A 12076-nucleotide genomic window follows, 5' to 3' on the forward strand; every position below is an offset into this window, starting at 1 on the left:
GTGTGTGAAAATTAGGCCAACAATGGAACCCTGTTGAACCATTCACATTAAAATGCAGTTAAATAGGAACATGTATGAATACATAAACATATATAAGTTAGTATGAGAGCTATCAGAGATTCACTGAAGCACAACTGAGTCAACATTTAATATCTCAAGTTTTTTTCCTAAATTTTTTGAATCTTAAGAAAATATCTTAAAAGTGGGAAGTACTCAGACTCAATATTTTACCAGTGACTTTCAGAGAGGCTGAAACAGGGTTTATGAAGAAGCCAAGTGTTATGATTTTCTTTAAGCAGCAGCTAAAGTTACATGGATAAATATACTATTAGTGTTTGTGTTATTGCTTACTATTGACTAGATCTCTTCATTATACTCCTGAGAATCATGTACTTAAACAATAGAAATAACAGCAATAGCATCTGTTTACCAATAAGCAGATCAATCCTGGAGCACAGACTTTAAATATGCATGAGGCAAAAAAATGACTGACTGGGTTATTAGTATTCCAATAAAATGTCCACAGCTAAAAGCAGGAGAAATGCACACATTTGAATAAGTAAGTAAGTTTGGAAAGGCCAGTTTGGCTGATATCAATGTACATTTGAAGGCTATTGTGAATTCCTTTTTTTTTTCTGTGCTTGTTTGTTTCATTTTTTCTGTATAAAGAAAAAGTAAAACAGCATGTAATTAAGAGGAGTAGTGGGTATTGACATTCAGACAATTTGTGTGTTCTTACAAATGTGTTTGATTACAACTGCTTCAAAAGTAAAGTATCCCAGATTTTCAAAAGTTTATTTTAACTTTGAAGACTAGACAGACAAGGTCATACTGATTTTACAACATCCTACATGATTTAAGTATATATACAAAGAAAAAAACCCAACATTAGAATATTACACAGCTTGAAAGTTTGCAAAGGTTATTTGTGTCTTAGTTATTTCTGTACTTACTGACACATCAGACGCCAGCAGTGAATATTATATTTCATAATTTGTTGACTAGTAAAGATACAATCATTAGTACCGTAAGTCTTCAAAATTCACATAAACCCTTACAAAGCCATTCAGAAAGAGAAAGTCAACCCTAAAATTAGAATCAGTGATTATGATAAATGCTTTTAATAAGACATAGATAAACTGGATATGTTTAAAATTGTAATTTCATAGATTAGCATATTATAGTTACTCAATATGGTGAAGGCTAGGTGATTCTTCTGTGCCTTGTTCTTATGAGATTTTCCTTGTTTTACTGTGAATTTAAATAAAATAAATTTGCTTCACTTTGTCATTGATACAAATGACACAAAAGCTACATACTATTTCACAGTAATTATGAACATTTCCACATGTGGGAATCCCTTTGTTGTCATTAATTTGGGGCATCATGGGATAAAGAGATACCCCATGATATGTCATGTTGGTGAAGAACATATAGAGCAGAGAGAAAATGCACACGCAACAGAAGGCCATTTGTATGTATTTCTAAAAGGTAACAAAATTTTAACAAACTCCCTTTGAAAATATTTTTTTGAAAAACTACCAATAAAATAAAATTTAAAACAAACATCATAAGAAGCCATGAGTAATTTTGAGAAAGTAAATCATTACAAAAAAATTACTCATAATTTTAAAAACTCACTCTGAAAAGAATCAAGAATTGTGCATAACCTGCAAGAGAAAATGGCTAGAAATTCAGTGGGACAGTAAATCTTTAAAGAAATAAGGGCCATTGGCTACATAGTGAGTGTGTGTGTAGCTTTGGACCTAAGCAATTATTTGTAACATGACCTTAAAATTTAGCAAATTAAAAATACTTAAATTCCTAATTTAAAGTTATCTTAAAAAGATGATATTGATGACATGGCAATTTCGTTTTTGAAAGATGCTAAAAACTGATCACCATTTCAGATGCTTCAAATCAACAATTTTATAATAAGAGCCTGAAGTAGAAAGCATGTGGGCATAGGACAAATACGTGGCCAGCCAGTCCTAATTTTGTTCTTATTAAAAATGCCATTATGATTGATTGACTTTCTCTTTAAATTCTTCACGATGATTGAAGACCACTCCATATATACATCATCAAGAAATGCTGTTAACACATGGACAGACAAGACAGTGGCTTCTGTTATGCAGCCCAAATAATAAGGAAAAAAAGAACTTAGCAGTGTTGCACCAGGACGTCAATGTTTTGTACACATACCATACTTTCTTTTTCAGGACACAATTTAAAACCCCAGTAATTCTGTGTCTAAGCCTTATAAAACAAATACTTGTGAAGCTTATAAATTAGATGTTGAGGACTTTCATGGAGGCAGTGTGAGCCTTAACTTGAGAGAATGGCAATGAAACCTCCATTATCAATAACAAATCATTATGATAATTGCTTATTATTTTTTCAGGACCTTTGAAGCAAAATAGATAGAAATCAATTTTCACCCTGAAAATGGTTTACTACTTTGTCATTAGTAAACACTTCTCTTCTCACAAATGTCTATGCACTGTGCTCTCCTGAGAAACCACCACTAATTTCAAACCTCAATAAAATTCTAGTTTCACAGGAAGTGCAGAGGTGAACAAAGAAATGATGACTATGCTTGGCCAAGTTATGCAGCACTGTCTGTCAATATTTGCTAAAAACAAAAAAATTAAGTAGACAAATAATTCTATTATTTTAAAGTAAAGATAAGGCTATGGAAATACCATCAAAACAAAGATTTAAATTTTGTCTTAAAGAAACATAATGTGATTTTGTTGTTAATTTTGCAAAATGGTAGTATTCAGGTCTTTATAAAGGAATTATTTGGCGATTACATAGTTATAGCTTCCTTCAAAAACAAGAGAATTGCAGGTTCAATCTACTGATACTAAATATGCTCAATCTACTGATAATCATGTTTCATATATATGTGTATATATGTGCGCGCGTGTGTATATATATATATATATATATATATATACACACACAAACATGATACTTCTTTTAGGCAAGTAATAGGACAAAAGTTAATTGGGAAAAGTATGGACTTATTCAGGCAATATATAATATATAGAATATAGAATAGCACAAAGAGAAAGATAACATAATCTCTGATTAGAAATAAAAGTAAAATGAGAATTATAATTTCAGTTAGTACAGCACGTTACAGATTCTTCTTCAAATTTTGGTTATAAACACTGACAGTGTTTGTCAGGCACAGGGAAATAATTAGGATAATATAGACTCATTACAGAAGGGAAAAAAAACTTATTGCTAACATTGCACTATTCTTTTTATAAGAATAAGTTGAGAATTGATTACGGAAGCTCTAACAACGCTTGCTTTTATTTGATAACTATGAGATTTTTTTAACCCTTGCTATCAAGAGTGCTACTTTCTTTGCCTAATATATTTCAACCAGTATGAAGAAGCCAGAAAACAATGAGAAAAGTAATTCACCGCTAATGTGATGTTGCTTAAGGAATTTAAATGATAAAAATCAAATTAAACCTTTGAAAAGGCAGGCTTAGACCTCCGTAAGAAGACAGTTAGTGGCCTACCGTAATTTGATCACTTTTTCATGAAAAATTCCATTCAGTTTCCAATAGATTTTGCAGAGTTCATTCCGTGGAGATACTTTTAGGGAAATAGAGAGGAGGGTTGTGGGCTGTGGGATCTCCTCACTCCTCCTCTGTGCAGCCCAGCAGCTCCGATCGCAGCGTGATCCTCCCATACCAGGACCAAGGAAGGATCCTTATGTGCCGTGCATAGATGGGAGGGTCGATGACGTTTTTTCTGTGGGTATCATTGTCAAAATTGCCCTGGAAAACCTAGTAAAGACGAACAGACTATCAATCAATCATATGGCTTTCTTTTTCTTGGGAATTATTTTTATTATTTTCTTGTTTGGATCATTTCTCCCATATGTGAGATTTGATAACTAATCATGTTATGTTTTTCGAGACATATTGCAGCTTCTTTTTAATGATCATTTTTAAATTGACTAGCCAATGAATGTTTAAAGACTTAAATAAGTTGAAAATGTATTTCAACTGTCTGAGGCAGGAATACATAGATGTATCATTTTTATGTTTTCTTTTAAAAGGTCAGGTTTGGGTTTTTTTAATGCAACATATCTATTTTTTGCTTCTGTCACAGGCTGCTGTTGGTTAGGCAGCTTGCTGAAGGTGGTCTCTTCTAAGGGGTGATCAGAGATCCAGGCTGTTGCAAATTACCACCATTTCTGAAAAACGCGGCATCCACATTCATAAGGGGCAACGAGAGAGAAAGCTGTTAGATTACACAGGATGTTTTAAAAAACCAGGTATGGAAGCAGCTTAAATCACTTCTGGATACATCTCATTGACCTTAACTAATTATATGACCTCAGCCCAACTGCAAAGGAGGCTGGGAAATGGAGAGGACCATGTGGCTATCTGGTGAGCATAACTGTCTCTATCAATCACAATGTCTTTGGCTTACTTCTCACATAGAGAACAAAATTAACCCATTATCAAGAGAGACAACCACAATCAATGCTAGTAACTACTTTTTTCTTGCCTTGTCTATTAATTCCTGGATCCATACAATACTCTTGTGACCACTGTGACCTATAATATCCTGACATGTTGGCATCCCATGACTTCTTCATACTTCTTTTGTTTCAAAGCTTTTTTGAGGTGTTTATGCCCATTTTTCTCCCAAGAGACTTTTACAGTAAACTTTGAGAAGTGCTTGCTTTAGAAAGAAAGAAAACAAAATTGGCAGTTGGTTCTTGGCACAGTGTGGAGTAGTGGCGTGTGGTCTGAATGACTGAGTTTTTCATATGTGCTTACTTTTGCTGTGAGCACTTGGACTGCCCCTAGACCCAGACTAAAAGGTACACCATCTCCCCTCCTTCAAAGAATCATCATCCAAGGACCTACCAGAGACCACAAGAAAACATAGGGAGAAGCTATCAGCATACATTTGACCAAAATTGAAGTTAATAAGGATGGAGACAAGATGGCGGAGTAGAAGGATGTGAGCTCACCTCTTCTTATGAAAACACCAAAATCACAGCTAACTGCTAAACAACAACTGACAAAAAACCAAAAAACAAACAAAAAAACCCCTGCTGGAACCTACCAAAATGGATATCCTACATCCAAAGACAAAGAAGAAGCCACAATGTGAGGAGGAGCCTGTGAGAATCTGGTTTCAAAGGCCAGCAGGATTTGACTGCAGGAATTCCACAGGACTGGGGGAAACAGAAACTCCACTCTTGGAGGACGCACACAAGGTCTCGTGCACAAAAGGACTCAGGGAAAAAAGGAGTGACCTCCAAAGAGACTGGGCCAGACCTACCTGCTAGTATTGGAGGGTCTCCTGTGGAGGCAGAGGGCGACTGTGGCTCATTGCCAGGACAAAGACAGTGGCAGCTCTGATGAGCACTCATTGTGCGAGCCCTCCTGGAGGCTGCCATTTCCTCCCCACACCTAGCCTTACCCAACAGTCTGTAGGCTCCAGCGCTGGGTCACCTCAGGCCAAACAACCAACAGGGTGGAAACACAGCTCCACCCATCAGCAGACAGTTTGCTTAAAGTCTTCCTGAGCACAGCCCTGCCAACCCACCAGTGATCAGGATACAGTCCCTCACACCAGGAAGCCTGCACAAGCCTCTTAGAAAGCCTCATCCACCAGGGGGCAGAGAGCAGAAACAAGAAGAATTACAGCCTACAGAATGGAAAATGCAATCAAAGAAAATTAGACAAAATGAGATGGCAGAGGGATATGTCCCAAGTGAAGGAACAAGATAAAACCCCAGAAGAACAACTAAGTGAAGTGCAGATAGGCAATCTGCCCAAAAAAGAATTCAGAGTAATGATCGTAAAGATGATCCAAGGTCTCAGAAAAAGAATGGAGGTACAGATTGAAAAGATGCAAGAAATGTTTAACAAAGACCTAGAAACAAACAGAGATGAATAATAGAATAACTGAAATGAAGAAGATACTAGGGACTTCCCTGGTGGCACAGTGGTTAAGAATCCACCTGCCAGTGCAGGGGACATGGGTTCGAGCCCTGGTCCGGGAAGATCCCACATGCTGTGGAGCAACTAAGCCCAGGCGCCACACCCACTGAGCCTGTGCTCTAGAGCCCGAGAGCCACAACTACTGAAGCCCGTGCTTTGCAACAAGAGAAGCCGCTGCAATGAGAAGCCCGCACACTGCAACGAAGAGTATCCCCCGCTCGCCACAAGTAGAGAAAGCCTGCACGCAGCAACGAAGACCGAACACAGCCAAAAATAAATAAAATAAATTAGTTTAAAAAATAAATACCGTTTAAAAAAAAAAGAATATACTAGAAGGAATCAATAGCAGAATAACTGAAGCAGAAGAATGGATAAGTGAGCTGATTGATAGACAGAATGGTGGAAATCACTGCTGCGGAACAGAATAAAGAAAAAAGAATGAAAAGAAATGAAACAGCCTGAGAGACCTCTGGGACAACATAAACACACCAACATTCACATTATAAGGGTCCCAGAAGGAGAAGAGAGAGAGAAAGGACCTGAGAAAATATTTGAAGAGATAATAGCTGAAAAACTCCCTGACATGGGAAAGGAAATAGTCACCCAAGTCCAGGAAGCACAGAGAGTCCCAGGCAGGATACACCTAAGGAGGAACACACCAAAGGCACATAGTAATCAAATTGACAAAAATTAAAGACAAAGAAAAAAATAATAAAAGCAACAAGGGAAAAGCAACAGGTAACACACAAGGGAATTCTCATAAGGTAATCAGCTGATCTCTCAGCAAAAACTCTACAAGCTAGAAGGGAGTGGCACTATATATATAAAGTGAGGAAAGGGAAGAACCTACAACCAAGAATACCCTATCCAGCAGGGCTCTCATTCAGATTCAACAGAGAAGTCAAAAGCTTTACAGACAAGCAAAGCTAAGATTATTTAGCATCACCAGACCAGCTTTGCAACAAATGCTAAAGGAAATTCTCTAGGTGGACAAGAAAAGGCCACAACTACAAATGAGAAAATTATAAATGGAAAAGCTCAGAGGTAAAGGCAAACATACAGTAGAAGTAGGAAATCATCCACACACAAATATGATATCAAAGCCAGCAATCGTGAGAAGAGGAGAGTACAAATGCAGGATACTGGAAATGTACTTGAAATTAAAAGACCAGCAACTTAAAACAATCTTGTTGGGGGCTTCCCTGGTGGTGCAGTGGTTGAGAATCTGCCTGCTAATGCAGGGGACATGGGTTCGAGCCCTGGTCTGGGAAGATCCCACATGCTGCAGAGCAACTAGGCCCGTGCGCCACAACTACTGAGCCTGCATGTCTGGAGCCTGTGTTCCTCAATAAGAGAGGCCGCTATAGTGAGAGGCCCACACACCGCGATGAAGAGTGGCCCCTGCTTGCCATAACTAGAGAAAGCCCTCGCACAGAAACGAAGACCCAACACAGCCAAAAATAAATAAATAAATTAATTAATTAAAAAAACAAAAAAATCCACAGACTACCTTTATCAAAACCTCATGGTCACTGCAAACTGAAAATCCACAATAGGTACACACACAAAAGAAAAATGAATCTAAACACAACACTAAAGTCAGTCATCAGATGACAAAAGAAGAGAACAAACGAGGAAGGGAAGAAAAAAGACCTACAAAAAGAAATCCAAAACAATTAACAAAATGGCAGTAAGAACATACATATCAATAATTACCTTAAACATAAACAGATCAAATGCTCCAACTAAAAGACATAGACTGGCTGGATGGATACAAAAACAAGACCACTGTCTAAAAGAGACCCACTTCAGATCTAGGGACACATACAGACTGACAGTGAGGAGATGGAAAAAGGTATTCCATGCAAATGGAAATCAAAAGAAAGCTGGAGTAGCAATACTCGTATCAGACAAAATAGACTTTAAAATAAAGACTATTGCAAGAGACGAAGAAGGACAATACATAATGATGAAGGAATCAATCCAAGAAGAAGATGTAACAATTGCAAATACATGTGTCCCAAACATGGGAGCACCTCAATATATAAGGCAAATGCTAAAATCTATAAAAGGAGAAATCAACAGTAACACAATAATAGTGGGGAACTTTAATACCCCACTTTCATCAATGGACAGATCATCCAGATAGAAAATCAATAAGGAAACAGAAGCCTTAAGTGACACATTAGACCAGATAGACTTAATTGATATTTATAGGACATTCCATCTGAAAGCAGCAGAATATACTTTCTTCTCACATGTACATGGAACATTCTCCAGGATAGATCACATACTGAGACACAAATAAAGCATTGGTAAATTAAAGAAAATTGAAATCATATCAAGCATCTTTTCCAACTACAAAGGTATGAGATTAGAAATCAATTACAGGGAAAAAAAAAACCTAAAAAACACGAACACCTGGAGGTTAAATTTGGTAAAGTTACAGGATACAAAATTAATACACAGAAATCTGTTGTATTTCTATACACTAACAATGAAAGATCAGAAAGAGTAATTAAGGAAATAATACCATTTACTATTGCTTCAAAAAGAATAAAATACCTAGGAATAAACCTACCTAAGGAGGCAAAAGACCCGTATTCCAAAAACTATAAGATGCTGATGAAAGAAATAGAAGATGACAGAAACAGATGGAAAGATAAACCATGTTCTAGGATTGGAAGAATCAAAATTGTGAAAATGACTACACTACCCAAGGCAATCTATAGATTCACTGCAATCCCTATCAAATTACTAATGGTATTTTTCACAAAACTAGAACAAAAAATTTTAAAATATGTATGGAAACATAAAAGACCCTGAATAGGCAAAGCAATTTTGAGAAAGAAAAACAGAGCTGGAGGAATGAGGCTCCCTGACTTCGGACTATACTACAAAGGCACAGTCATCAAAACAGTATGGTACTGGCATAAAAAACAGAAATATAGATCAATGGAATAGAATAGAAAGCCTAGAAATAAACCCATGCACCTACGGTCAGTTAATCTACGACAAAGGAGGCAAGAATATACAGTGCAGTGGAGAAAAGACAGTCTCTTCCATAAACGGTGCTGGGATAAATGGACAGCTACAAGTAAAAAAATGAAATTAGAACATTCTTTAACACCATGCATAAAAATAAACTCAAAATGGATTAAGGACCTAAATGTAAGACTGGATAGTATAAAACTCTTAGGGGAGAACCTAGGCAGAACACTCTTTGACATAAATCACAGCAGTATCTTTTTTGATCCATCTCCTAGCATAATGAAAATAAAAACAAAAATAAACAACTGGGACCTAATTAATCTTAAAAGCTTTTGCGCAGCAAAGGAAACCATAAACAGAATGAAAATACAGCCCACGGAATGGGAGAAAATATTTGCAAATGCTGTGACAGAAAAGGGATTAATCTCCAAAATTTACAAAGAGCTCATGTAGCTCGATGTCAAAAAAACAAACAACCCATTCAAAAAATGGGCAGAAGACTTAAACAGACATTTCTCCAAAGAAGGCATACAGGTGACCAAGAGGCACATGAAAAGATGCTCAACATCACTGATTATTAGAGAAATGCCAATCAAATCTACAATGAGGTATCACCTCACACCAGTCAGAATGGCCATCATCAAAATGTCTGCAAACAATAAGTGCTGGAGAGGGTGTGGAGAAAAGGGAACCCTCCTACACTGCTGGTGGGAATGTAAACTGTCACAGCTACTACAGAGAACAGCATGGAGGTTCCTTAGAAAAACTAAAATTAGAGCTACCATGTGATCCAGCAATCTCACTCCTGGGCTTATATCCAGAGAAAACCGTGGTTTGAAAGGATACATGCACCCCAATGTTCACTGCAGCACTGTTTACAATCACCACAACATGGAAGCAACCTAAATGTCCACTGACAGAGGAATGGATAAAGAAGATGTGGTACGTATATACAATGGAATAGTACTTAGCTATGAAAAAGAATGAAATAATGCCATTTGCAGCAACATAGATGGACCTGGAGATTATCATACTAAGTGAAGTAAGTCAGACAGAGAAAGACAAGTATCATATGATATTACTTATATATGGAATCTGAAAAAAAATGTTACAAATGAACTTATTTACAACACAGAGACTCACAGACTTACAGAACGAACTTACTTATGGTTACCAGGGGGAAAGGGTGGTAGGGAGGGATAAATTGGGAGTTTGGGATTGACATATACACACGGCTATATTTAAAATAGATAATCAACAAGGACCTACTGTATAGCACTGGAAACTTTGCTCATTATTCTGTAATAACCTAAATGGGAAAAGAACTTGAAGAAGAATAAATACATGTATATGTATAACTAAATCACTTTGCTGTACACCTGAAACTAACACAACATTGTATACTCCAATATAAAATTAAATTAAAAAACTGAAGCTAGTAAATGTAAGCATATAAGGTATGGTAAAAAAGAAGGGAAAAAAAAGAAACAAAACCAAAACACTGGGATCCTGATAGGAATGGCATTAAATTTTAAATTACTTTGAGAGAAATTAATGTATTTATAATATCTAAACTTGAACATTTTACCATTTTTAACCTATAGATTCTGAACATTTATTATTCATTTCTAACTATTTTATATTTGTATTTTCTCCTTGTTCAACTAGGATAGTGAAAATCTCTTCAAAGTTTTCGCTTTTAGCTTTATGAGGCATCTTACAATTGGAAGATAATTTTTAGCTTGCTTGAGATCGAAACATGCCTACCTAGTCAAAGAGAAACCTGAGAATAAAATTCGCCAAAGGGGAAAAAAGAAAAGAAACTCCATTATCTCATGACAGAATATTTAACCCATATCATTGAACATTCTGAAATTAAGGGGAATGTTTTAAAAATGGCCTTCTTCGGTTGGTTCAGTCTCACATGATCACAAAAAGTCCCCTGGAAAGACAAAAATAAAGATATTCTTCTCTAAAGCACTAGAGAGTATGACACATTAATAGACACAACAGACAAGATGCGGTAATCTTTCTGCTGGTTCCATGGAAAGATTATGAGCCATTGAGGGTGAATGCAAAGTGCCATCCCGATCTTGTGGGGGAATAATTTTTCAACTTGACACAAAATATATCTCAAAGGCTGTTTCTGAATAAATAAATATTTGAAGAAGGGAATACTGAACTGTGCCAAGTCTAGAATTCATCATCCTGGCATAACTGAATCTATGTTCTTTTAATACGAATTTTACCGTCAGCAATGTTCTGGCTTGCACTGACCAAAAAGGAACTAGTTTTGGACTGAAATGTGTTAGTAAATAACAATGTCTCTATTAGCAAAAGCTCACATGTATAGGATATACCATGCAAACACTCACCAAAAATCTTGAGAGATGTTGTCATTGCAACAGCAGAAAATAAGAGAGTACATTCTATGGTTTCCAGACAATCTCTCTGATGTATGGGTTCAGATGCTTCACTGAGACTGTGGTGTTAACAATTTAATAGAGGATCTAAAATCCAGTTTCATAGCCTGGCTAGAGAACTTAATGTATATGTTTGGCATAATAGAGTTTAAATTCATTAACAACTTTCATTGCAAATCTGCAACAGTTCAAAATATAGTGTTTTACCACTTTGGGGGAAGGAAATACAGGAAGAAATAATTTTCTTTTAAATCACTGGTCTTCAGCAGAAGTTTCAATACGGAACTATCAATCCCCAAAGCAGTAGTTGAATTATTAGTTATACCTATCTCTTTACACATAATGGAGAATACACAGAGGGAAAGTACAGCAGCTCTGAAACTACATACAGCTATGACATTTCTGATTTAATGTGTGAAATTTATAGATATTTGAGTGCTCATTAAAAAAAATTAAATGGAGTTTCATAAAACAGGATAATTAAAAAACCAAAAATGCCCACAGAAGAACAGCCTAGATCTGTATTGGAATCAACCAAACCAGGATCTAAAAGTACTAAAACTATACTTTCATTTTTGGAGGTCTCTCAGTGATGATACAGCAGAGAACACAAGGCACGCATTTGCAAATTCTAGCATGACATCTTGTGCTTGCTGTGCAAACATGTGG

General features: G+C 36.3%; 1 protein-coding gene across 2 annotated transcripts in view; it reads right to left on the minus strand.

The window, feature by feature from the left end:
• Positions 1-407: 407 nt before the first annotated feature.
• The window catches only part of EDIL3 (EGF like repeats and discoidin domains 3), a 440701-nt gene continuing 429032 nt past the window's right edge, over positions 408-12076 (minus strand). For both annotated transcript variants that reach the window (XM_068535611.1, XM_068535613.1), the window contains one exon: positions 408-3812. In XM_068535611.1, the coding sequence (XP_068391712.1) occupies positions 3663-3812 (150 nt within the window). In that variant the 3' untranslated portion in view covers positions 408-3662. The remainder of the gene's footprint in view (positions 3813-12076) is intronic.

This window comes from Eschrichtius robustus, chromosome 2 (assembly GCF_028021215.1).
Source record: "Eschrichtius robustus isolate mEscRob2 chromosome 2, mEscRob2.pri, whole genome shotgun sequence".
NCBI classification, from domain to species: domain Eukaryota; kingdom Metazoa; phylum Chordata; class Mammalia; order Artiodactyla; family Eschrichtiidae; genus Eschrichtius; species Eschrichtius robustus.